The 27,669-nt window shown below is 42.2% G+C and overlaps 2 protein-coding genes across 15 annotated transcripts in view; one reads left to right on the plus strand and one right to left on the minus strand.

Moving 5' to 3' along the window:
* The window catches only part of DST (dystonin), a 471,547-nt gene extending 446,895 nt beyond the window's left edge, over positions 1-24,652 (minus strand). For 7 of the 12 annotated variants that reach the window (XM_078852090.1, XM_078852092.1, XM_078852091.1 and 4 more), the window contains exons 1-3: positions 23,978-24,652; positions 23,440-23,501; positions 4,062-4,250 (exon numbers count right to left, since the gene is read on the minus strand). In XM_078852090.1, the coding sequence (XP_078708216.1) occupies positions 4,062-4,250; positions 23,440-23,501; positions 23,978-24,158 (432 nt within the window). In that variant the 5' untranslated portion in view covers positions 24,159-24,652. The remainder of the gene's footprint in view (positions 1-4,061; positions 4,251-23,439; positions 23,502-23,977) is intronic. The other 5 variants (XM_073336274.2, XM_078852094.1, XM_073336289.2 and 2 more) reach the window with 3 other exon arrangements.
* Positions 23,813-27,669, plus strand: part of BEND6 (BEN domain containing 6) — a 42,220-nt gene continuing 38,363 nt past the window's right edge. For 2 of the 3 annotated variants that reach the window (XM_073336304.2, XM_073336309.2), the window contains exon 1: positions 23,813-25,100. The gene's annotated coding sequence lies outside the window, so the exon portion shown is untranslated. The remainder of the gene's footprint in view (positions 25,101-27,669) is intronic. The other variant, XM_073336308.2, reaches the window with a different exon arrangement.

The raw sequence follows: 27,669 nt of genomic DNA on the forward strand, positions 1-27,669 counted from the left end.
TCAAAGATAATGGCCAATGGCTCTGCATTCACATCCGCCAACTCCTTTAGCACTCTTGGATGCAGCGCATCCAGCCCCATGGACTTGTGCTCGTCCAGCTTTTCTAAATAGTCCCGAACCACTTCTTTCTCCACAGAGGGCTGGTCACCTCCTCCCCATGCTGTGCTGCCCAGTGCAGTAGTCTGGGAGCTGACCTTGTTCGTGAAGACAGAGGCAAAAAAAGCATTGAGTACATATGCTTTTTCCACATCCTCTGTCACTAGGTTGCCTCCTTCATTCAGTAAGGGGCCCACGTTTTCCTTGACTTTCTTCTTGTTGCGAACATACTGACGAAACCCTTCTTGTTACTCTTAACATCTCTTGCTAGCTGCAACTCCAGGTGTGATTTGGCCTTCCTGATTTCACTCCTGCATGCCCGAGCAATACTTTTATGCTCTTTCCTGGTCATTTGTCCAATCTTCCACTTCTCGTAAGCTTCTTTTTTGTGTTTAAGAGCAGCAAGGATTTCACTGTGAAGCCAAGCTGGTCGCCTGCCATATTTACTATTCTTTCTACACATCGGGATGGTTTGTTCTGGTAACCTCAATCAGGATTCTTTAAAATACAGCCAGCTCTCCTAGATTCCTTTCCCCCTCATGTTATTCTCCCAGGGGATCCTGCCCATCAGTTCCCTGATGGAGTCAAAGTCTGCTTTTCTGAAGTCCAGAGTTGTATTCTGCTGCTCTCCTTTCTTCCCTGTGTCAGGATCCTGAACTCTACCATTTCATGGTCATGGCCTCCCAGGTTCCCATCCACTTTTGTTTCCCCTACTAATTCTTCCTGGTTTGTGAGCAGCAGGTCAAGAAGAGCTCTGCCCCTAACTGGTTCCTCCAGCACTTGCACCAGGAAATTGTCCCCTACACTTTCCAAAAACTTCCTGGATTGTGTGTGCACCGCTGTATTGCTCTCCCAGCAGATATCAGGGTGATTGAAGTCTCCCATAAGAACCAGGGCCTGCAATCTAGTAACTTCTGTCAGATGCCAGAAGAAAGCCTCGTCCACCTCATCCCCCTGGTCCGGTGGTTTATAGAAGACTCCCACCATGACATCACCCTTGTTGCTCACGCTTCTAAACTTAATCCAGAGACACTCAGGTTTTTCTGCAGTTTCATACCGGAGCTCTGAGCAGTCAGACTGCTCTCTTACATACAATGCAGCTCCCTGACCTTTTCTGCCCTGGTAATCTTTTTCTATAAAGTTCTACAGTGGTTTCTTTCTATTTGGTTCTGGCGTGACCACACTTGAAATGCTGTGCACATAGCAAAGCACCTCATTGACAGAAATATATTGACAAAGTAGAAGAAGTTAAGAGAAAAGCAATAAAAATTATCAGAGGGCTGGAGGAAACCATTTTTGAGGAGAGATTAAAACAGTAAATATATATAAGATGTCCAAGTGATGACTAGGGGGAAGAGGGGGGACATGACAAGAGTCTACAAATATTTATAGTGTGTAAACACGAAGAAGGCAGAAAAATTATTTAAGAGCAGTACAAGTAAGTATAACTAGGAGCGACAACATAAAAATTACAGAAAGAAAACTGGAGGCTGAAGATCAAGAAAACTCCTGGCAGTATTACTGTATATTAGAATGTGGAATGAGAAATGGTAGAGAAGAGAGAGAAGTGGTAGAAAGCATCAGTATTTGAGACATAAAAACTAAACTGAACAAAGTATTAGAAAATGTACTGTAGGGAACAAGCCTGAACTGACGGGGAAATGCATGATAGGATGGCATAACAAGCCTTTCCATCTCCATAAGTAATTTTTGGGATTCCATAAAACACCACAAAGCTGCAATGCAATGTCATGGCATCAACCCTATTCATAATGTCATTTGGAACTTATTAACAATTTCATCATAATTTAAGATGAAAGAGAAAAAGCTGATTTTGTCAGTTAAATTTTCCTTGTAGCATGCAGTTTAATAGAGTTAAAGGGCTAATTTATGTTTATATCATGTGTTCTTTCTGAAAACATGGAACCGGACACCGTTCAAAGACACAGCACTAGCTATAGGGTACAAAAATAATATCAAATTAATCCTATAACCATAACAGCACCTAGGGAAATATTCTCTAAAGTTGGGATTTACAGTATTAATGTCATAATGGCTGGTTTTACAGAATATTGCACAGACCCACTAAAATAAGATAGATGGCAAAGACACATGGTAAGATTACCCTCCGTCTGGTTTTTTGTCTTGTTGTATCCCTTTGTCTGGTTCCCAGGTCTCCATGGTGTGTTGCTGGTTTTGCATAGAAAACTCTTTCTTGCAATATGAACTTGCTGCTCATGCAAGTTCACATTGCTAGTCCAAAAACAATGAGGAGTACTTGTGGCACCTTATAGACTAACAAATTTATTTGGGCACTGACTCATCCAGCACCTCTGGTGCTCTGCTCTCCATGCAGACAATCAGAGGTAGTCAATCAATAGCCCCAGAAATGTAGGAGCACCATAGTTAAGTGCTCCTTCAGCACAAGCATACCATGCGGGTTAGAAGGAGGTAAAGAATGATGCAGCAGAAAGGGGAATCTGGAAAAGGGAGAAAAGTTGAGTGGGGGCAGATGAAAGGGGAAAGAGAGGGAGGGAAGGAAGGAAGGGCTGAGAACAAGGGGGGAAAGGACTAAAAGAGGACAGAGCAGGGGAAGAGAAGAGAATGGTAGAGCTGGCAAATGGGAAAGGACTGTAAATCAAGGGAGACCAATTGACAAAGGGAGTATGGCATAGGAGAGTGAGAACAAGCTGGTGTTCGGAGCAAACAAGGACTCGGGTAAATAGAAAGTAGAGAAAAAGGAATACAGGACAGTGGAGAAGAGAAGTACTAAAATGGTATGAAAAGGGAGAATAAATAAGAGGATAAGAGAAACAAGTGGGGATAAGAGAGTTAACTGGGGGAAGGTAAAAGGGAGAGGATAGGAGGGACTAAGAGATCTGCTAGAAGATCTCACACTGATTATCATGCTTAAAAACGATTAAGAACATAAGAATATAAGAATGGCCCTATTGGGTCAGACCAAAGGTCCATCTAGCCCAGTATCCTGTTTTCCGACAGTGGCCAGTGCCAGGTGCCCCAGAGGGAATGAACAGAACAGGTAATCATCAAGTGATCCATCCCCTGTTGCTCATTCCCAGCTTCTGGCAAACAGAGGCTAGGGATACCATTCCTGCCCATTTCGGCTCTGTGTTAGAAATATATAGCTTATTCTAGGGGATGCAGTTTAGTAAGAGGAACAAGGACAGGGGCTTTATTAGGGCTTGTCTACACACCAAAGTTGTACTGCTTTAACAATACCAGTCTAGTTAAAGAAGTACAGTCCCCCTACTGTGGATGCAGGTCATATTCATATAAAGGTGCTTACACCAGTACAGCTCATTCCCATACAAGAAGGGAAATAAGCTGTATCTGTATAAAGAACCTTTATACTGGTCTATCATGTCCACACTAGGAGTTGTGCCTGCATAAGTATTCCAGTAAAAAATCACTCCTAACCAAAATAGTTATACTGGTACAAAAAAGTGTGTAGGCCAGGCCTTGGAGTGAAGAAAGGTGGGGCTTGATCCAAATTTTGCATAACAGAAAAGTGGCAACCGTAGCATAGAGCTGAAGAGACCTCTAAATTGTCTTTGTACAAATGTAGCTGGTGTTGAGACCAAACAAAATTTCAGTACAGTACCTAGAATCTTTGACAGGTCTAATCCTGCGAGGCATTTCATCAGAATATATGTCATGTGTCAAAAAATACATGCAAAAATTATGTTAGGATGATTTCAGTACTTAATTTTTGACTAAGAGTCAAAATTCTAAATAAAAACCTTCACAGCTGGGTTAAAACAATCAGTTAAGCATTGACATTAAAAACACTAACAAATTTATATATGTAGTTGTTGGTCATGAGATTTGGGGGTTTTCTGAAGTGATAACCAGAGTAATGCCCATACACATCTCACAAAATAAAAATATATTCCATGCTTCAATCTGACATGTGTGTCATTATACTACAAAAGTAGAATACTCACAGGTTTTCGAGTTGGTGTGACTTGAACAGAATGGTAAAATTCTGGCTGAACTCTGCTGTTTTTCTTGATTTTTCTTTTCCTTATGGAAGTTTCTTGTTCACTCAAGTGATGTACTTCCGCTAGAGGCTGAGTTTCTTCAAGGCGAGGTGCTACACGTCTTCTAGCATGACGAGGACTTGGTCTAAAACCCTATGACATAGAAAAGGCAATAGCAATGTTTGACAATTCTCAGAATGCAGCAACATAACAAAAAGAAATATCGTAGAGGATTTTATTAATTATTAGAGACAAAACACACTGACGATGAAGGTTTACAAATATTGTAATAATAAAATTAGCATGCAGCAGTAAAGGAACATTGTTAAGTAGTTTAGGCATCACATTCTCTCTCTCTATATATAGATAGATATAGATTATAACTATTATAGGCAGAGCTGGTTGTTACATCTTTAATTAAGGTTGCTTAACATTTTTCATTATAAGCCTACGTTTTCAGTTGCTTGTATCTTTGCCAAAATCTATTCAGATTAAAGTTTTCTATACCTGCTCTCTGCCTCAGGCTGAATTGTTTTGGAGAATTCCAGCAAAAATGGTTCAATGTTTGCTAATGTTAATTTGTTGCCAACCATTTCTTTTAAGAGCTCTACCACTTCCAGGGTTTGGCGGAAGAACTTGAAATTTGGCAGCAGAATATTCCTCAGGTAAAGAGACTGTCTTATGCTGTCACAACACAAATCCACCCAGATTTGTTCAAGTTATGGGCCTCTGAAAGTTGTTGTTTGACATGCTCAGTAAAGTTTATTAGAGGCTTGCTGTGAAAATCTCTGAACATGCTTCCAGCCCTATGAAACTTCATTCCCACAGGCCAACTACACCACCCAGGCTGACACCCCAATCCCTACATGCCAACTGCATTAAGCATGCTCCCAGTATCATGAAGCTCCTGCAAGCCAATCACACTGACCGTGCTCCAACCCAACACACACCAACAGCACTGAGTATGTTCCCAGCTCTTACTGAGCCAGGGAATAGAACCCAGGTCCCTAATTTATCATCTCATCCACCTAGTCACACTGCTTTTCGCAATGCATGTGTCATATGCATCCTTGGCTGTGTTATCTGTAACCAAAAGACCATGTTCCATTTCACAGCCAAAAATAAAACCAAGAATTCCTAATTCCCAACATTCTTAACATGTCTAGAAAATAGCTGTGTGAGCTAATGCCAGTGTGTGTGCTTCATCACCCTATAATGGCTGGCCCATGTAGAAAACAACATTGCCACCAGCAAGTCTGTACTATGGTCCTGGATTCCAACCCTGCTTTTGTCTCATGCAGGGCTGAGTGGGGAATAAAGTTCCATAGGGTGTAATTTCTGGTTTTTCAATTTTATTTTTTAAAAACCAAGTTTATTACATATAAAAATGAGGTTAAAAATGTTATTTAGGTGGCAAATCCAAGCAAAGTTAGGGAAGATCAGAATTACGGATCCCTATGCAACCTTAATTTGCTCCCTTTGTTCCTATGCATTCTGATACAGTCTTTCATTACATGATCACATACTATTTGTTTTCCCTTACCCACGCCTCATTCAATGCACAGGATGGTCAGTGAATGAAGCAGAGAGCTGTAAAGAAGAGAAAGGAATTACCCTTGTGTTTAAGTCACTCCACTGGGACACTGGAGAGTTGGGCTCTATTCTTGGTTCAACCTCAGACTTCGTATCTGATGTGGAACAAGACTATCATAAGACAAGTGCAAAAGGAGCTGAAATGAGGTCCCATGGCTAACCTTAATTCTGACATTTCCTGACTTTTAGATACTTGACATAGCCACCCTGACATTCTTTTAATATAGTTTTTGCATGTGAGAGAAGAGAGATTTTTTATAACTAAACTGTGGAACTTTCCTTTAAAGAACATTCATTTCTGTGGAGTAGGCAGGGTGTTTATAAAAATAACTGATCTTGATTCTGCTCCCTCTGAAGTCAAAGGCAAAACTACCAGGGCCAAATTCTGCTCTTAATTATACCCTATCCAATTCCAATTGCACAGGGTGTAAGTTACAGCAGAATTTGGTCCCCAACTCCTTCAACATGAGAGGGATCATATCCATAGTGGCTAGCAAAAAACGGCCTAATGTAAGGTAATGCAGCCAAGAAACTTGTGGATTTTGTGTGATCCACAAATATTAAAAGATATAAATCCATAAGGCTATGTCATATTATTGCAAGGGAAAAATCTTTTTGCCCCAGTTTCTGTTCACCTGCCTTATGAAATAAATAATATAAACAATTTACGATATCTAGTCAAATTAATCAAAGTGAAAATTAAATGAATTAAGGAAAAATAATATAGTACAAACAGAACTATTTATACAGTTGTTCAAATCTTTAGTTTCCAGGTGAGGACCTTCTCTTTCTGTAAAAACAGGAATGTGCATCAGCAATTTTAATCCACTGTCAGGAAAGTAATCTTTAAAGATGATATGACTAGTGAACCCATTCTGAGTTCTGAATGAGTTTGAACTCCAAATATAAGCTAAATTTTAGCTACAGATTCAGGACTGGCTACTGGTTGAATCCCGGTCATATGCAGGGCACATTAGCCATTCTCCCAGTCCCCTCAGAGCCGGATACAATTCTCCAGGATTGCATATTTATGTAACACAAATATTTGGTAAAAGCTAAGCAGCTCAAAAAGTGCTTAGAGATGCGTGCCAAAGAGGGATTTAAGTGTGTGGCTCTCTCTCACTGAATGACTTCATGTCAAAAGAGCTTCTAGGTTTAATAATTAAATATTTTGTTTAAATATTAAAGACCCACTGATGCCTCTTGGAAAACGCTATATTTTGTTTATGGGCAATGCTGCTCATATGTATCTTCCCTTGTTTATTGGTAGGGATATTAGCAAGAAAACAGGATCTTTGTCACTTTAAGACCTCATCTGCTTCTGAGCTTATTCTCCACTTAAAGTCATAATCTTCTGTTTGCAGTATCACAACTGCTTGCTCTCGAGAGGATTATGATGTGATAAATGCAAAGGACTATGATTTCAGGTGGGAAGTACGAAGCAGGGGGGAAATGAATTCCTTATCAAAAAAGAGGGTGAAAGACAGGAGATGTCCTTGAGCCAAAACCTTCAGTGCCTACTCAGTCCTGCAGTGGAAACTTTGCTAGAGTAAGGGATAAGAACTGCAAGATTTGGCTCCTTAGTTATAAAATTGAAGAAAGAAAAAATGCAATATACCGGCTTTAGTGTCAGCATATTTTTTCATGTGAGCTGATACTGCTGTGCTTATAGCAAAAAAAGGCTAAGGAAGAAGCTGTTTGAAACATTAAAACTGCTAGCTATTTCCCTCTATCTCAATAATGCAATAAACAGGCCTCCTATGTACAGGGTAAAAAAACAAGTAGAGGTTTTTTGTCTAGGAATCTGCAACTACAGCTCATCCCAAAGAACAAGAAAAGATGCACAGTGGAACCAAAACAGACATGCTAGAGAGAGTTGCAAAGTGCTAATCAATGAGAGTGCAACTGATTTACATTGCATGGATGAACCTTAGCATCTCCGTTTTTCCCTGGTGATTTGGTCTCAGACCCATACACTGCCATGAACTCACTGAAGGCTGTGGGACATTTTGCTACATTCCCAAGAGCTCTGATTTAACATCTAGAATCATGTTGTTTTTAATATACTAATTCCTGTGCGATTCTCATTTATCCACTGTGATTTCCCTTCCAGAAGGGCAAGCCTTATATTTCAGGTTAAATAATGTATTTCTGACACATAGGAGGCCTGTTTATTGCATTATTGAGATAGAGGGTAATAGCTAGCAGTTGTAGCGTTTCAAACAGCTTCTTCCTTAGTTTCTTAACAAAGAAGCCTTTTTGCATTAAGCATAGCAGTATCAGGGTATTTTAAAACAAGAGAAAAAAAAGATCAGTTTTCTTCTAAACACTAATGTAGTGGCTGAACAGGCACAAGGACCTGCACAGTCTTTCTTTCTTAAAGACGTAGTAGTTCAGAAGTGTCTCAGTGGCCAGTGACACATATTTCATACATCTACAGATTTTGGTCCCTCTCTTATCATCCCCCTTTCTAGATCATTAATAAATATAATAAACAACACTAAACCTTGGTGGAAAGACTCATAACTATCTTACTTTTTGCTGTCATGTTAATATTTTACATATGAGGACGTTTTGGATATTGCATTGTACCTTTCCCCCCTCTCCTTCATTTCTACTATATATTTTTTCTTATCTTCTAACATTCTAAATAACACTTTCATAAGAAGCAAGGATGACTATGTACCACTAGCACCAATTCATTTGGTAGCTTTAGTGAATTGCATCTTTGTCTGTTCCATACTTTCAATGTGCCATCTTATTTATTTACTTTGGCTTTCTCTCTCTCAGCCATTTCCTTTCCCTTCATTTTAGGCTATTGGTTATTTCTGGACTTGAAAACAAATTATACTGTTTTCCTAGATTTTTCCAGGGAGTACCTGGATTTTCCATGGGGGGTATTCTGAATGGGAGAAAAATATAACCTGATTTAGCATATGCTTGACTTTAAGCTTGTGTGTGTTTGCAGTGGCACTAAACATTAACTCTAGGAGAGTCGCTAAGGGCATTATCCAACGTCCATTGAAGTAACTGGAAGTCTTTGCGCTGACATCAATGAGCATTGGATCAGGGCCCAAGCCTTATGGCAGAGCTTCAGTAGTCTACAGGAAAACGGCTGGTTGGTATCAGGCCCATTGAGGGCACTAAGAAGAATGGCAACAGACCTCAATTGTGTTTGCAAATACTTTTCCAGACATCAGAGTGAGCCCATCAGACTAAAGCCACTTTTGCAATAGCACTAATGAATATATGAATCAAAGGAAGTCAAATGGAATACCCAGCACAGTGCGATTTCACTTTTTGACAGTGGTTATGCACAAATGAGAACTGTTATCTATTATTACTGTCAACTAATGGCCTCAAAAACAGTCTTTGAATTGTCAGTTATTGCCTATTTAAGGCCTAGAAACTTTCATGTGTATGCAATCTAAAAATTCTTAAGACCCAGAAACACTAATGTGCATACCATTATAAAAATTCTCAAGACGCCAGAATTCTGAACAACCTTGAATATGGGCAAAAATGGAATTAAATACTTTTCTTGAAGTAACTACTTAACAAGGCAGGAGTCTTATTAAATAACTCCAATGTACCATATTCTGCAGCCAACTGAAAGTTTGAAGAGCCTTCCTGCTATTCATTCAAGTGCATAGGAAGTTATCATTATATATACAGTTTTTGTGCATTTGTGTATTTTAAAGAACTGTTCAACTCTGAAAAGTGACTGTAAAAATATCATTCTGGGTTTCCCACTTTATTGTCCCTCAGTGATTTACACATTGAATGTGCTTGGTTTACAAATAGAAAGATATTGTATCTAACTTTCAGCCCTGCAAACTCAACCTATGATCTGGGATTCAAACTGAATTCTTTCTTTCTCATGCATGGTCACTCATAATAAAGGTGCTGCAAACCAAATCAGGCCTTTAGTGACACCAGTGGCCATGCCATTGCTTGGAGACTTGCACATTGCAACTTAGTACATAATTCTATTTATGGAAGAGAAACCAGCTCACTCTCTGCACTGCAAAAAATATATGCTCTTAACTCAGGTCAGGTAATGTGTGTTAGCTAACTTGGACTAAAAGAGCAGTGAAGATATAGCAACTCAGTTTTTAACTCGGGTTAGTAGCCAAAGTTCATCCCCAGGCTCCCCGATTGGCTTTAACTTAAGCGGCTAACACAAGTTAAAAGCTGAGTTGCCCTGTCTTCACTGCTATTTAAGAACACACCTTTTTTGGCAGTGAAGATGTGCTTACTTATACTGGGTCTGCAGGGCGAATAAAAACAAAACACATAGGTATGGGATACTTTGAGGATCTAACTGTTGGATTAGGATATCTTATTTAATAACCACACTGAAGTACAGGCACCTATAGGTGCTTTATATGAAGTGATGCTTAACTGCATTATGCTTTTGTAGCACTTAGTATATTTGTTATTAGAAAATCAGGACTCCAGTTCCTGAGGTGACACGTGTACACTTCAAGCCAAGAAGTTTAAATGGGATATGAATGCATTTTTCAGGTACAGAACAGTACATGTGTATTTAAGTAGAGCTGATGGTCCTTACTGAGATTGCATTTGCAGAGATGTAAATAAGAAGTCCATTTAAATCAAGGGAGTTTAGTGAGCAAAAAGTGGGTGAGATGAGATTCGGCCTTGTGACCCCAAAACTCTTCAGTAAGAGATGTGATCTGAAAATGTGAATCCCTAAGGATATGATCATTTCTATTTCAAATTCCTTATAAGCATGATATATAAAACTAGTGAAGTGGAATTTTACTTTAATTTGAGATGAGTAAGCAGGTGGTAAAATACCAGGTAGTCACACCTTTTGCATACTTCCTAAGCAACTTAAAATTATCCTAATAATAATCAGGCAGCTACCTATGTGTGGCCATTTTAGAAGCTGGCCTGTTCTCAACTTATTCCTAAAAAAATCTCAGAGGTGAGAGGGTGTCCTGTCCCCTATTTCTTCACTGACTTTGTTACAGCTTGTCCAAGTGTCTTCCCCCTTTCCCTGGTGCATTCAAAACCTACATCAGGGATTGCTACCCTCAGTACAATCTTTTTAAAAAATTAGAAAGCAAAGAGTCAGATCTGGTTGATGCAATGGCCACTGATGAGCTAGAATGAATTTAAGTAGCTTAGAGTATTTCCAGAGCCAAATCAGTCAGAATTTGCAGGATGAGAAGCTGGGACCATGGGGCTCCAGGCCACTCATATTTTTGGAGTGCAACCAGAAGCTCAGGCTTGGTTTTTTCTGGGGTACACTGGGAAGCTACAAACTGCAGGAAGCTTATCTCCTGACTGCAACATTGTAACTGGCCAAGGTCACCCACCGCCCAGCCCTGACTCTGGGCCTGACAATTTGCTCAGACCCCCTTTGCCCCTCCAACTCCTTCATTAGGGTAGCCAACTTTCTAATTGCAGGAAACCGAACACCCTAGTCCTGCCCCCTGCCCCAAGGCCTTGCCCATTCTCCAAGCCCCACCCCCGCTCACTCCATTCCCCCTCCCTCCATCGCTCACTTGCTCATTTTCACTGGCTTGGGGCAGAGGGTTGGGGCATGGGAAGGGGTGAGGGCTCCAGCTGTGGGTGTGGGCTCTGGGGTGGGGCTGGGGCCAAGGGGTTTGGAGTATGGGAGGGGGCTCCGGGCTGAGGCAGGGGGTTGGGGTGTGGGTAGTGAGGGCTCCTGCTGGGGGAGCGGGCTCTGGGGTGGGGCTGGGGATGAGGGGTTTGGGGTGTAGGAGGAGGCTCCAGACTGGGGCCAAGGGGTTCAGAGTGTGGGAGGGGCTCAGGACTGGGGCAGGGGGTTGGGGTGTGGGAAGGGGTGAGGACTCCAGGAGGGAGTTTGGGTGCGGGATGGGGTTCGGGCTCCGGGCAGCTCTGGTTAGTGCAGTTCACGGGGGCTCCGGGAGGTGCTGATGTCAGGTAGCTCCTTAAATAGCAGCCACACCAGTGCTGCCCTGCCATTTCCCAGGCCTCAGAGGCTGTTCTGTCTGCCATGAATCCTGGACACATGGCTCGGCCAGCGCACTGAGGGCAAATTTTTTTTCTGTTCTCCGGAATGCGGGGGGGAGGGGGGTAGGAAGACAGGGAGAGAATTCCACACAAGTGACACACACATACATACCCCACTGCTGCCCCTGGCTCGCTGTGTAGCCCAAATCACAGCAGCTCCAGGGAGAGAGCTGCAGCAGGCTCCCTCCTCAACCCCACATCATTTGCAATGACCAGCAGCCCCTATCCTTCATCCCCCCCAGGACAGCCACTGGCTGGGGCCTCCACACCCAGCTGCTGTCCAACTCTGCTCGGACCCATTCCCAGGGAGAGCAGTCCAACTTTAGTCCCATGCTTCCGTGCAGCTCATTCATCTCTGCGAGGAGTCTGACAAGCCCACAGCCCATTATCTGCTAGTTGCATGGCCCTGAGATGAGCCCAGTGCAGCAGTCCCCGGGGAGCAGTGGGCCAGACAGGGAGGGGGCTGAAGGCACTTCCTAAAGGCCACCATGCCCACTCTGCAAGGAACCCCCAGCCACTGCCTGCCAGCCCCAGCCTGCAGCCCGAATGCTTTTCCCAGCCCCTTCACTGGGATCCACCCCCTGCCCGCCAGGGCTCGCACCACCCTCAAGTTCCACAGAGAGAGCTGCGGCAGGTCCCCTCCTCATCCCCCTGCCGCCACCTGGACTTTTAACAGCCCAGTCAGCAGTGCTGGAGCTGCCAGGGTCCCTTTTTGACCAGACATTCCAGGCAAAAACCAGACACCTGGCAACCCTATCCTTCATAGAAGATGAAAGGGGTGGGCTGCCCTCTGACCAGCAGTTCCCCGTGGGCCTAGAACCTGCAAGACCAAGTCACTAATCTGCAGACAGAACCTCGAACTACAGAGCCAAGCTACACAGTCTGCAACAGAAGCACAGACCCTGCATGAGCAACTACCCTGCTCCCAGGGAGAAGCAGCTACACTAGGTACCTGAGCAAACCACCATCGCCTGAACAGGCTCCCGTGGTCCCACTGCCCAAACGGCTTGACAGGAACCTTTGGAAATTCCAGGGGTATCTGAGTCAATGCAGGCTGTCCTTTCAGCTCCACCACAGAACGTACCCCACAGACCACACAAGGGTGGGACTGGTAGTTAGCCTTCTCACCAGCTAAGAGCTCAACTGGGCTCCCCCAACATTAGCACAGAACAGCCCAGTTCTCCCTGACTGGGACACCTTCTTGCAAGCCTTCTTGACCATCTTTGACAACCCACATCACGTTCGCTCCAGAGAGGCTGGTGGAAACGAGGAACCTATTTCTGAGTCCTCTGCCCCCTCAAGCCTAGTAAATTTGTCAATGCCACAATTCATCAAGACCTGAGCTCCCCCATCCAGTCCACCCTGAAAGAAGACCCACTCATCCAAGGAATCTAGTCTATACCATTAGAGACTAAGATGCTCTGCTCCATGTGGGATGGGGTAACATACTTTGACAAGTACACAGATGTCCCCCCATAGTGCCCCTGACTGGAGGTGCTACAGCTATGCCATGACACTCCATTGGCGGTTCAGTTTGCCCATTTTTTCTGTTGGCAGTCTGACATCCAAGCTTACATGGACTCCTGTGAGTACTGTGCACACAGCAAGATGCTCCAGACTAGACCACTCAGCACCTTCGTATACTAGAGACTCCAACTAGGCCTTGGTCTGCCATCCTCTTAGACTTCACTGTGGAACTCCCAGCAATTGCTGTGGACAGTCTGACTAAAAAGACCCACTTCATCCCCTGCAACTACCTACCCTCTGTCGAGGCTACTGCCAAACTCCAGGAGCTGGTTCATCTTCACAGACTTCCAGAATACACAGTTTCAGACCAAGCCCCACAGTTTACCTTTCACTTTTGGTGCTAAGCATTCTGGTTACTGCATGTCTCCCTATCAACTTCCACCACATACCACCCCAAACCGATGGGCAACCTAAAGGGTGAACCAAGTACTGGAACAATACTTGAGACATTTTGTGAACTATCACCAAGATAACTGGTCCACACTCCTGCTATATGCAAAATTTTCATATAACAATGCCAACCATGCCTCTACAGGTCAGAGCCCATTCCTCAGATTCCACTCCCATTTTCACTGGGCACTACAAGCAACCTCCCCAAACCCAGCCGCCACCAACTGGGTCCAACAGAGACATCCATCTCATACAGGAGGAGCTCAAGAACCACCTAGAAGAGATGAAGAAGGCTTACAAGAGACATGTAGACCATGTAGAGACATGTAGGAAGCTCTGGTGTTCAGAATAGGCCAGAAGGTAAGGTTCGCCACAAAGCATCTCCAGACCAGTCAACCTTTCTGGAAACTGGGCCACCAATTCCTAGGACCCTTCTAGATATGCCAAAAGATCAACCCAGTTACCTTTAAACTACAGCTTCCCCAATACCTCAAAACACACCCACTTTTTTATGTTTCCTTTTGGTAGCTCTATACTGAGAGCATCTTTCCCGACCAAACCACACCCCTGCCTTCACTAGTCAAAATCCAGGGTCATGAGGAGCATGCCATCCTTGATTCCCAACAGAGACATGGTTGCCTGTATTAGTTCATAGATTGGAGGGCTCTGGCTTCTCATGTTCATGTCCCTGACCTAGTCAGGGTGTTCAATAGGACTCACCCCAACAAGCCTAAACAGGCATCACCCCAAGAGGGGGACCTGAAGAAGGAGGTGCTGTAAGAACCTGTTCTCATGAGGATTCCAGGCTGCTAATGTTTCTGCATTGCCACGGGATGCTGAGGCTGGGTTTCTGCTGGGGGACCCTGGGAAGCTAGACCTTGCAGGAAGTACTGCCTAGTGGGGACTGAGCAGCCCACTGATTGGCCCATTCTGGTATATTAACCAGCATAGGACAGCATAGGAAGCTGTCTCTGCAACAGTGCAGGCAGCCTGCTTGCTCTGCTGCAGAACTTGCTGTTAGCCCTAAACACCAGCTCCTGACTCTGGCTCATTCCCAGCTTAACTACTTGTCTCCTGTCTGCAACTCAGCACCTGACCCTGATTTCCTGGCATCCTGACCCAGCTTGTTCCTGATTCCACTACTTGCGCCCTGTCTGTAAGTCTGTGCCTGACCCTGACTTTCTGGTATCTTGACCCACCTCAACCCTGACTCCACTACACATCTCCTGACCACAATTTGGTACAAGGCCTGTGCACGTAGGCTGCCTACTGGCTGGCCCTGCACAGGCCCTTATAATGTGGCCTTTCAGTCCTCTGTTACTGCCCTTTTCTTTGTTCTCCTAGTGTTGAGAGATTCCTGGTATGCATCATGAAACAGGAGTGAGGGATTCACTAGCAAACTTGTCCTTTTATAAATTAAACTTGGAATTTTAAGTGTTAAAAATACAGCACTGGAAGGGACCAATGAAACATTTCAAATGTAACACAGAATGAAAGACATAACTACTGCGCTACATAGCTATGTAATAATACATAGCTACTGCGCTAGCTACCCACATCCAACAGGCTAGTCTGGAACACTTCTGTCCAGTACTTCCCTTTTGAAAGGTTATTGGTGAGGGAGGAGCTTCATCATGCCTCAGTTTGCAAATATGGGTGGCCTCTCATAACCCTGCTATGACTAAAATGGCTAGAAAACTCACCCGAGATTTAGCAGAAATATGACGAGTCACCTAATTGTAAGTGAATAGTCGGGGGAGACACTTTGTCTGAAAAACTCCAACAATATAAAATTTAACATGGCACACATTAAGTGGATTAAAAGCTGGCTAACTGATAAATCTGAAAATGTAATTGTAAATGGGGAATAATCAAGCGGGTGTGTCCCTCTCCTGGAGGGATTGTTTCTTGGCCCTTTGTTACGTGATGTTTTTATTAATGACTGGGAAGAAAAGATAAAATCACTGATAAAGTTTGCAAATAACACAAAAATTGGGGGAGTGGTAAATAATGAAGATGACAGGTCACTGATACAGAGTGATTTGGATCACTTGGTTTGCTGGGTACAAGCAAACAATATATGTTTTAGAATGGTTAAATGTAAATGTATGCATCTAGAAACAAAGAATGTAGGCCATATTTGCAGGATGGGGAACTCTATCCTGGGAACCAGTGACTCTGAAAAAGATTTCAGGAGAGGATGGATAATCAGCTGAACATGGCTCCCAGTGTTACACTGTGGCCAAAAGGGCTAATGTGATCTTTGGATACATAAACAGGGGAATCTCAAGTAGGAGTAAACAGATTATTTTACCTCTGTATTTGGCACTGGTGTGACCACTACTAGAATAATGTGTCCAGTTCTGGTGTCAACAATTCAAGAAGAATGTTGATAATTTGGAGACGGTTTAGAGAAGAGCCCCGAGGAGTAGTAAACATGTCTTATAGTGATAGATTCCAGGAACTCAATCCAGTTATTTTACCAAAGAGAAGAATAAGGAGTGACTTGATTATAGTCTATAAGGATCTACATGGGGAACAAATATTGGATATTGGACTCCTCAATCTAGCAGAGAAATGTATAACCCAATCCAATGGTTGGAAGTTCCAAATTCAGACTGGAAATAAGGAGCTAATTTTCTACAGTGAGAGTAATTAACCACTGAACAATTTACCAAGGGTGGTGGTGGATTCTCAGTCACCGGCAGTTTTTAAATCAAGATTGCATGTTTTTCTAAAAGAAAGGCAGAGCTAGAAGGGGAACTGCAGAGTGAAGGTATAGGAAGAGAAGGTCTCCTGCAGTGGTCCCTGAAGAAGGGAGTTGGGATTAGCTAAGAAGACCCAGCTGAAAGTTTTGTTTTTCATTTGGGGAAAGGCAGGTCAGGCCTTCCATCTTCTCCAGCAGCCCAGACAGCAGGAAGGGACACTACCCTAGGGAGGAGGGGCTGTACCCAGCTTAAGGCTGGGTGGTAGATTTGATTTTTGTGTTTGGTTTTAGGAACTCTCTGATAATAAAGAAACCAACCCCCCCAGAAAGGCTGTGATTGGATGAGCAATGCCATGTGAAGGTTTGTTTAAGGAGCCCTGATGAAGGGGAAAACAGAGGCAGGACGCTGCAGAGGCACCTCTGGCCATGAGGCAGTGCTTGGGTGGTAGCCACTGTGTTACAAGGGTCTACCTGTGGTATTAGGAGCTCAGTGTGTATTATCAACTGGTGTGCAGTATAACTTAGGTTGTGACTTCATCAAAATTATATCTTTCTAGCAAAGGAAACAATGGGATTTACTAGAGGGATGTACGTGACTTTGTAAAAACATCTAAAAAACCTGAGAGGGCATTTATAAAGCTGCATGTATGGAAAATGAAGTAACAGGGACAGCAGCTAATTAAGGGCCAGATTCTCTTCTCCTTATTCAGGCATTGTATCCCTTACCTGCAAGGATCCTGGGGCTGTATGAACTCCTGACGGAGGTTCAGGCATCTCTAGTGCAATCCTCTTTCAAAGGGTGGGAGGTGCAGACCTCTGGGGGCTGCTGCTGCAGTAATGCAATGCCAATACTTTAACAAGGGCCAACTGAGAGACCCCCTCCAGCGTTTCAGCGTGCTGTGGTCAGGCTGCCACACTGGCAGCATTCCAGGAGAGCACTCCAGGAGGCAAGGAGGCTAGAAGCCAGCACAGAGACACAGAACTGCCTACTTTTTCCAAAGGAAGGCGAACTTCATCCTCCCCCATGGGAACCTTCAGAGGAAACTCCATAAATGGAACCTTTCAAATTTTCCTGGCCTCTATGTGGGATTCTTCACATAAGAAAACCCTCTGACTGTATGCTATTAATCATTACTCTAATTATTATGATAGTGTCCGAAGGGTCTAGTCAAAATCAGGGCCCCATTGTGATAGGCACTATACAAATAGTATTTACAATCTATCTATACAAGACAGACAAACAAAAAAGGGACATACAAGATACATGCATATTGTCAATGGTACATAGTTATTTGCTCAGTGTCATCTTCCCACCTACAAATGTTTTTATGCATGCGTATGAAAATGTTTTATTTTTGTCTCTGATTTTGTTTTCCCATCACACTATTCCTTGACTCTTCAACAGTTAATATAAAATAGTTTAAATATCCTGGGGGAAAAACATGTCAAATACAACAGAAAAAATATTTTCAAATTGATTCAGCTCTCCGAGGATAAGAGACATTCTTTGAATAGGTGAATCCATCCATTTCTCTATTATTGTATGCTTCTGTCTATCCTTGAATATACTCCCTCCAATCAAATACAAGACTGTAATTCACCTTGGAGGCTCTGTGGATTTTTCTCTTCACTGGAGCAGTGTGTATCTTCAGCAGCTTATAAATAACTGTAGAACTCTTGTGATGAATTATAGCACAAGTGTTCAAAGACTATTCATTATAGTTTTTAAGAATATCCAGAACTGCATTTTTAGCTAGTTGTCTTGCAAGTAGACTCAGCAGTGGGATGATTGTGATTAACAAAAAAATGTTTAAACACAGTAATGATTTCTTTATGTGAATGAAGAAGACAACAGTTGCTGGCAAAGGTAATGTACAGATTTGCTGAGGACTCACTGTTTTGGTATAATATGTATTCATAATACTAAAAAGCATTTTTAACATTTCTGTTTGTTTTTTTTCTTATAAAAATTTCCATTAGACTTGGCTGACCTATTTTTAGCACCAGACACATGTGTCTTATCTAAATGACAGACTGAATATATATTATCCTGCAGCGACAGTGACTATTCAGTATTCTAAGCTGAAAATATAAGGTCTGTGAAATCAAAACTTCAAATTGTTATTCAGTTGCTAAAGCTGTGGTTAACATATGCTGCCTTCTTCCATAAACAGGCTCTTAATAAAGGATCAAATCTTACTTGTCTTACTCCTGTGACTAGTTCCATTGGACCTGCACCTTATCCCACTGAACTCAAAACTCCCCATGAATTACAAAACTCCAAAGGATTTGTATAGGACCAGGATCAGGCTTATCAACTTCAGTGGCGCTACTCCCTGGCCAGTGGCCCCAAATATTTTATGATAGATGGTTCATCATAAATAAAGAACAGGTGATACTACCCAGTGCATTGCTACCTATATGCCGAAATTTCTGGCACAAGTACGTTTATCCCTACTATGGATTTTGGAGGCCACATGTTTTCTAATTCAGTGGTGGAGAAAACGGAAAAATATTCAGAGAAAAGATTTAAATCTATGGTATTCTTTTTGCTCTACATTTGAAAAACATCAAGCAGTACTGTAGCATTTATCACAAAGATTGTTTTCCCTTTACCGTATTGCCAACCACACATATTCAAAAATCATGAGCCAGCTCCCCAGACATATCATCAGTGGCCTAAAAATCAGAAGATTTTTAAAATAATAAATTTGGTTTCATTTTATTTGCCTTCTTGTTTTTGAGCCTTTGGGATTCATGTTTTCAAGCTTTTCTCCACAACCATGAGAGGCAGATGCTTACTTTTTCAAAAATGAAAGGTGAGATTCTCACATGATCTCATGACTCCAGGAGCTGAAGCTGTCAGAAAAACCCAAATACCTCACAACTTGGCATAAAATCTCAAGAGCTGGCAACACTACCAAGTCAAATGTAAACCTTTAAATGATCGATTTTTAGATCCTTGAATATATGGTTACCATATCCAATCTAACTTTAAAAAGTAAACTAGCATAAAATGGACTGGCTTGATGGGCCCAATCTTGAAGTATTTACTTAGAGAGAGATCCCAAAACTCCCACTGAATACAGAACCGGCTTAAATAAGTGAATGGTTTGTCATTTGGAGTTTTGAATGAATGAATAAACAAACAAACAATGCTTCTCAATACTTACTTGGGTAAAACTCCCATTGAGCTTTGTTGGCAGTTTGGGTTGGTAAGGAATGCAGGGATGAAACCCAAAATATTTGCTTCTCTAGCTGTTTCTCTGAAATTTTCTTAAAGCATATAGATAGGATAACTGCATCAAGCAAAGCCTGATTTTTGCACTCATGCAGAGTATACAGACCCTTGGAAATTAGCTGGTCTCTCTTGATCTTGTGACTAGAGGAGGCAATTTACAAGTTTATTCCATTTCCAGTTCCAGTGGTGTTTCCCATGTTAAGAACAGAGAGTCCAACTCAAACTGGTAGAAGCTTCAAAACGGAGTGAAACTGTTAAGGGCAACCTCAGTAACAATAGCTTTAAAGAACTGGTGTTCCAATAACTATCAAGGCCAAAACAGCCAATTGGGCTCAGTGAAAGTTGCACAACTGAAAATCAGCTTAAATTGGTTGTAAATGAGTGTCAGCAGGGCAGGTGGGGAGAGAGAAATCTGTTGTATCTTACAACTACTCCTATCTTCCAGCTGGTTGCTTTTCCTGCTGCAATCCTTCCTTTTAACCCCCTAGGGAGTATGTCATACCAATTTACCTTCACGAGGACTTATGCCAATTTACGTCTTACTTTGACCTAATATGTAATTTTTTTCCAACAACAAAAATCTGAAATATCTGTGTAGTGCTTATAATATACTGCTGAGATATGTGTTTTGCAAAGACTTTCAAAACTTGGAGGTAATTTTACCCCCCAAAAGGAGCACGGTACTCTCACGAAATTTATCAGCAGAACACAAAATTCAGCATAGGATGAGTTATGAAGTATAAATAACTGTTCAAAGTTAGTATCTACCCTTCCATTACTCATCAGAGATGTGATTATAGTGCTTTACAGTGTGCTGTCCTTATTAATTTTTAATTTGGGGATGTTTTAGTACTAAAGACAGCAAGGGATTAATAGTGCTCACTAGAGACAGTCATAATAGGCATGTACCATGCAAGCTATAGTCCTGACAATGAACTTCAATACCGATTTGCAACACCCATTTTTCCAAATCTGAGTCTCTCCTGGAAGACTGCCAATCATTCAAAATTTGCCAGTAGTTCTGTGATTATGGTAATCACTATTCTCTAAGGACTACAATCAGACCACCAAATGCATGTTCCTGTCTGACGTAAGTCACATTTGAATGTAAATGTCAGAAGGTGAATAACTAATGTGTAAACCCATTCTGCTATTTAACACAGGTCCTGTCTTTCATCCTCATTTATTAAGGCATATATATAGCTATGTTTAATATATAACTAATCACAACTAGAACCAGCCAGCAATAGCAGTAGAAAATTATAACCATAGTAGTATGACTTTACATTCACTTTTTGGGCAAGAAACTACAAACTCCAACTTGCGAAATACAATTCTTTGTCTTTTGTCAGATTTTATGTGAATTGATCTGTACAGTCCATAATATTTTGTGCTATCGTACAAAATGCTAAACTTTGCTAAACTAATGAGAATGCTAAACTTTGTTTTATATGGCATTGCTAATGTTTGTGCAAGGATCCTTATTATATTTTGTAATTCAGCAATTTTTAATATTCTTTAAAATAAATATTTCTTTTCAAACATTTTTTTAAATAGTGCCATTTCATGATGTCAAATTAATCAATTTATTTCTCTAAGAATCTTAAATTTAATTCAGTTTACAAAATCTCAGGTCAATTTAATCTGATCAAGAGGAAAAACAACAGCATTTCTACTGACAAACATAATGTTGAACAGTAGTGATGGGGATATTGAATTATAACATATATGGAAAGGGGTAAAAAAAAAATACAGCTTTTCATATTCCAGCTCATAAGATTCCAGTAAAGTAAAAAGTTAGAGGAAATTTTAAAATATGCAGTTTGTGCACGAGGTAAAATGCAAATAGACACAGCAGGGTTAATATAATAGCATTAAACACTTTACACTGTTACAGGTTTCAGAGGGATAGCCATGTTAGTCTGTAGCAGCAAAAACAAGGAGGAGTCCTTGTGGCACCTTAGAGATTAACAATCTGATGAAGTGTATTATAGCCCACGAAAGCTTATGCCCAGATAAATTTGTTAGTCTCTAAGGTGCCAGAAGGACTCCTTGTTGTTTTGACTTTACACTGTGAATTATTATGATTATTTGTATTACTGTAGTGCTTACAACCCCTTGAATACCTACATATTTCCACTGTAACAGAGAAGACAGTAAACTGAAAAGACGTCTCTCAATTCAATGTAAGACATTAAAGGAGTTCCTACCCACTCTCCAGTCTTAGCTGGGAGACATACTTAAACATGAAGACCAATCATTTCACTGGATGAAGAGGTGATACCTAGGTTGACAGAAGAATTCTTCTGTCGACCTAGCAGCATCGAGACGGGGGTAAACCAGCCTAAGGACAGCGCTCAGGGTGCTATACTTTTCACAGCCCTGAGTGATACAGCTAGGTCGATCTAATTTTTAAGTGTAGACCAGGCCTATATGAATTAGAAATCCAAGCCTCATGAAAAAGAGACCTAGGCGCTTTTGAAAATTTTACCCATGTTTTTAATGTGTGTTGGGGGGGCTGAAGGGGATGCAAACACCAAAATAGGTCCGTCCATGCAAAACTCTTTCTGGGGCTCCAAACCAACAAGTACCTTCAGAAGTGGGTATGAAGCTATGTCTACTGTTTCTTTAAATCTGTAGCAGTAAATCAGGCAGGAGAGGGACTGGGGAAGATTCTAGGCAGAAGCCTTACAGTGAAGCACAGAGAGAGCAGCTTTAGGGATAATACTATTTTCCTTCCTCTAAAAATGTTCCTTGTTTGTGGTTAGAGCCCTGGCACCAACTGAGGTGTGGAGGAGTGCTTGCTCAATGTTCTCTAGGCCGCGGAGCCAGAGGGGCCATGGCCTGACCACTTTTAAACAGTAGTTTCATAGTGAACCAGTATGACTGCTGTTGGAATAATCTGGAGTGTCACTGCGGCTGCATGGACACAGCGCCACTGAAATGTGACCTGACTGTCCCTTTGTACAAACCAAAGGGCAGCCAGGCCAAATTTCCATGAGTAGCGATGTGATCTGATGAACAAGGTTGCAAGACCACTCAAATTTGGCCTGATTGCCCCTCTTATCCAGATGGGTAGTTGGGCCAACTGGAGTTGCAACCTAGCACACAGGGAGTTTGTTCCTGTAAAGCAGAGAACAGGGGACTCTGCTAAGAACTCAGCTGCCAGCAGCACTGGCTCATGCACTGTCTGGAGAAAAGAGAGTGGAAACTCTCTGTCTGAGGGAGACGTAGGTTCTCTATGGGGAGGTGGGCCAGAAACAGAATTTCCTTCCCTCCCGCAAGATGTATATGAATAGGTGCCAGCAGGCTAGAGGAAATCAACTCTTTCTGAATTTCTGTACCATTAAAACAGGAGAGCTGGGAGACCCTTGACCTATTAATATACAATTATGGTGACTGAAAATAAAATTTTGTCAAGTCTTATTCCTAACTTGAAGTACTGATCTTCAGCTCCATCTGAGTTTTCAAGTGAAGGGGGCAGCTCTGAAATATCAAGTCAGCAAAACACAGGTGACCACTGACAATACAGCAAAGAAATGGAAGCTCTGCTATGTCAATATGTACCAGCCACGCATATCTCCATATTGCCTGCATCAACTGTTTTTTATGTATTTACCTATCATTCTTATTACAGGTACATGAAACAAACAGTGCTCTTATTTAAGTAAGCTTAGGGATCATTAAATAGGCCAATTAATATTAATTAATATCAATTAATATTAAATAAACCACTGGCACATTCTGTGAAAGGCTTCTGTGCAAAATAGGGATTTTCGTGCAAAATAAAAAGTGAACAAGTGATTTTATATAAAGACTTTAACAATTTGTACTCATGTAAGAGAACTTCTTCTGACCTTGAAATTGCGTGCTAAATAAATTACCTCGGAGCGACAGTGATGAGTTCTCATTACAGCATCTGGAAGGAAAAGAGAAAGACATAGGACTGCATCTGGCTTAGTTTCAGATTCACTTAAATTAACGAGTTTGATTTCAGTGCTTGTTGTCTTGTGCAGATTCTTTAGTGAGATCTGAGTCTCCAAGCCCAACTTGCAGCAGTCTCAGGCGTTTATATTTAATTCATCTGCTAGCAGTGGATGGCGAAGTTCTGGTGTACTTGAGAAATCAGGAGGTTCGAGTCCCTTACTTTCCTCCCACCAGCTGAGATTTCGTTAAGGGATGGGTGGAGACTAGGCTGCCGCAGTCCTGGACTCAGCTTGAATTCTCTAAAGCCTTTGCCCTAATAAACTGAGGCTAAGGCGCTCTATGCGGTCGTTTTAGAAACAAAATCCAAGGTAGAAAATGAGCCCACCTGGGAAGGGAAAGAGGGATTTATTTGTATTTAAAGAGACTAGATTCCTCCTGCCTTGGAAAGGAAGGCGCTGCATCTCTTACCTCGGCTCCTTGAGCGCCCTGAAAGGACGGATTTGATAGGATGCCTCCCTTTCTGGAACTTGCGGTGCCAGCAGCAGAAGAATAAAATCGTAGCAATGGTCCCCAGCAGGAGCAGGAGCAAGAAGAGGGCACACTGGATGCTGTACGGGCGCAGCAAAACCAGGAACGCTGCGGCGATCATGGTTCCAGCGCGTGTGTGCGGGGCTGAGCCTGGAGCGCAAAGCAGCCCGGAGGGCAACGCCGGGCAGGCTGCTTATCGAGGCAGCAGGAGCGGCATGATTGCTGGTCCGCGCGCTCCTGAAATCAGGATCCGGAATGGCTGCAGCAGACACACACAGCGCTGCTGCGATGTGCTGGCGAGTTAGCGGGGAGAGGGCTTCAGTCCATGACTCAGCAGACGAGAGGGAGGCGGCGGCAGCAGCCGCAGCAGCAACGGGGATTTTTCCGCTGGCTTGTACACAAGTGAGAGCAGCGGGCGAGCGGAGCGAGGTGATGCAGAGGGATCAGCAGCCCTCAGCCGCAGTCCTGCCCTGGAACATGGAGGGGGGGCCCCGCTTGTGCTGGTCTCGCGGCATTGCACCGTGCTGTGCACCTCCAGCTCCTGCATCCCAGAAATGCCCAGTTTTAACGCTGCTGCTGACACTGAGGCGATGGCTGCCCATCGGTTGGCAGTTTACAGCAGGGGCGGGAGGAGGAGGAAGGGGGCTGAATCCCAAAGTTTGCTGCTGCTGCTGCTTCTGGCTGCTCATCAAGGGGGGTTTGTTTTTTTGGTTTGGACTTGGCTGGCTGGTGGCTGATGACATCACACGAGCTGCAGCTGCTGCAGAGGGGAGAGCGAACATGGCTGCGGCGAGGTACAGTAAGGAATGAAGAGGAGGTGCAAGGAGGAGTGTCTCCCGGGAGCCGGGCAGAGCGCGCTGCACGGTGTGGGGACAGTGTCCGGAGCCGGAGAGCCCCGCGAGCGGAACCACCGCCAGGCGTGGAGAGAGAAGCAGCCAGACAAAGCATCTGCCCGCAGGCTGCTTCCTTCCCTCTGGAGGTGAAAATCTTTCCACTTGCGGCTTCGGAAGAGGAGACAAGACGCTGGGAAGCAGAACCACAAGCAAGAAAGTAACACGGTGAAGTAGCGTATCGCCCTTCATTCCTTTCCCCCCTTCGCTCAGCGAAAGCATTGCTTGCTCTAGTAAATCCACTGCGACCGCTTGTCTCCCACTCTCTGCCTTTGGCACGCGTTAAGAGAAGTTCCTTTTGGTAGGGGCAGATTTATCTTGGTGTCATCCTAAAACAAAACAAAACAAAAAAATAGCTTGTCTGCCCTTGCCCTCTCTGTGTTCGCAGGTTTCAAGGGTGCTGGTGTGTGAGCTGCATTCCCAAGAACTTCGATTTGGATTCAGAGTCAATTCTGTTTTAAGCAAATGTTGGGGGGAGGGGAGAGCCTCACTAAGTGTCTGGTATTCTTTTCACTGCTACAAGGTTTGCTGTGCAGGGTACAGAGCAAACGCAGGGACACAAGTCAAAACCAGTTTCCTGAAAGGTCTATAACGATATACACGAAATTGAAAAAATATTTTAAATGAATAATTGTTATGTATATTACTGCATTTTGATACCTCATCTTTTGCAGGGAGGTTTATTTCCGTTGCCTGGTTTAGTGCAATAACTGACTGAGTACTGAAGAGATTGTGTAGCTGTCCTTCATACAGAATATCGTTTTTTAGTGTTATAAAATACATGCAGCGCATATTGTAAGAGAGGTATAATTTACACAGTTAGCTAAAATATTTTAGCTATTAAAGCCCGTTGGGAAATTCCCTGGTGCTGTGGGGTGCTGCAGCAAAATCAGTTATATCAGAATACCATGTATGCTGGCTTCCTGCAGTAAACTGCAATATGCTGCAGCAAATGTCACCTCCAGTGAGCTTCATTGCACACTGTTACGTTGGGATGAAGAAACCAAATGGATCCTATGTACTGTTAATGTATATAACAACTATGTTTCAGTATTTGTAACTGAAGGCATAATACTTTAAGAATTATCTTTCAGAAATTATGCACAAGTACAATACAAATCTCTTATTACATTGTAAAAATACACCATGAAAAATACATGTACATTTAGGTAATATTATGCAATAATATTTACCAGTATGATCCTAAAAAGTTAGGACTCATTGGTAAATAAATTTGTGTTCATTTTATGTGGCTTACATGCACACACACAATTCAGAGAAATATTTTACAAACTTTTTATTAATAATCAAATGCACTTTATGTAAATCAAATTGCAGTGCTGTTTATGCTTTTATATAACAAAAGGTATGGATACAAGTGTGTGCCTAGATTTAAAATACACTACAAGACCATCTAAGTTTATAGAGAGAAACCTAATTGTGATTCCTTGAGTAAGTATGGGTAAAATAATATATGGAATTCAGCCTATTTATCACTAAATTGTTCTATAACTCCTTAGTAGACTTTTAAGATTGTGGAAATCCATTTTTAGTTGATCTAGGTTTTTTTTTCTGGATAAAACTGATGGTGGGTGGTGTGTCTAACCCAGAAAAAGAATAGTGGTGGTGGTTTTTTAGTTATGAGATATTTCATCCCACCTTTTTAATAATGTGATAGAATTATTCTGTAGTATTACATTATAAATAGAACGTTTAAAAGCATAGGGTACAGGCATTATCTGAGAGTACATGAGTACATTCTTCATTATCTGGGAAATAACAGATGTGATCAGGTTGCATTGCATCATGATGCAACAGTGAAATGTTTCCTGATACCGCAGTACACTGCAGTAAGGCTGTATTAATGCAGATTACTTGGAGATTATTAAAAAGGTCCACGTTGCTTCACTTGCACGAGACAACTTAATGTATTCTCCATTACAGCACACTGCCCTACTGTTATGTCTTGTTGCACTATGTTGCTGTCACAAAAAAACTTTTCCTTTCACTCTGTATTGATTTATTGAAAGATCTTGGGAGATCCTTGGAAGTGTACTGTAACAATGACCACACAATGCCTTGATGTGAATAAGAGCCATGGAATGTTGGTATTTTCTCGTTATCTCTGGATAGAAATGGCATTTGGCTGCAAGTAAGGCATCTGGCTGCAAGTAAATCTGTAATATTGGCTCATTTAGAAGGCAAAAGCTATAATTTTTTCCCTAAGGGTTATTGCACAATCCTCACATTAGGATATTATTTTGCCAAAGAGGCATGATGAATTTCATTACATCTACTTCTCTTTTGCATTTGAAAAATGCAAAAGAGAATAGTTTATTTCAAGAAATATATGCACAAATGTCAGATAGTGACGGCTGTCGGCTTCTGAGCCCCAGCAAACTGGGTCATTCCCCTCATTTACATTGGCCTCTGCTCTGCCTCTGTCAATATTTATATTACATCATTATTCTGTTTTTGCTAAGCATTTTCCTTTTCTGTACAGGAGTTAAAACATTATTACCATTACTTATAATGGTCAGTAAGAATTAAGTCATTGAAGGGATTTCACTTTAAAAAAAAATTGAAACAAGGTTATTAGTTATTTGGAAAATATACCATTTTATTTCCTGTGTGTATCTGAAAGATAAAAAGAACATATTTATTTGTACAGCAGCTTTGATACAAACTTCTTCTCAAAAATGCTTTTTAGAGAGGTAGTCTTAATACAATTACAGAGTTTTA

The sequence above is a fragment of the Lepidochelys kempii genome, chromosome 3 (assembly GCF_965140285.1).
Source record: "Lepidochelys kempii isolate rLepKem1 chromosome 3, rLepKem1.hap1, whole genome shotgun sequence".
In the NCBI taxonomy this organism is placed as follows: Eukaryota; Metazoa; Chordata; order Testudines; family Cheloniidae; genus Lepidochelys; species Lepidochelys kempii.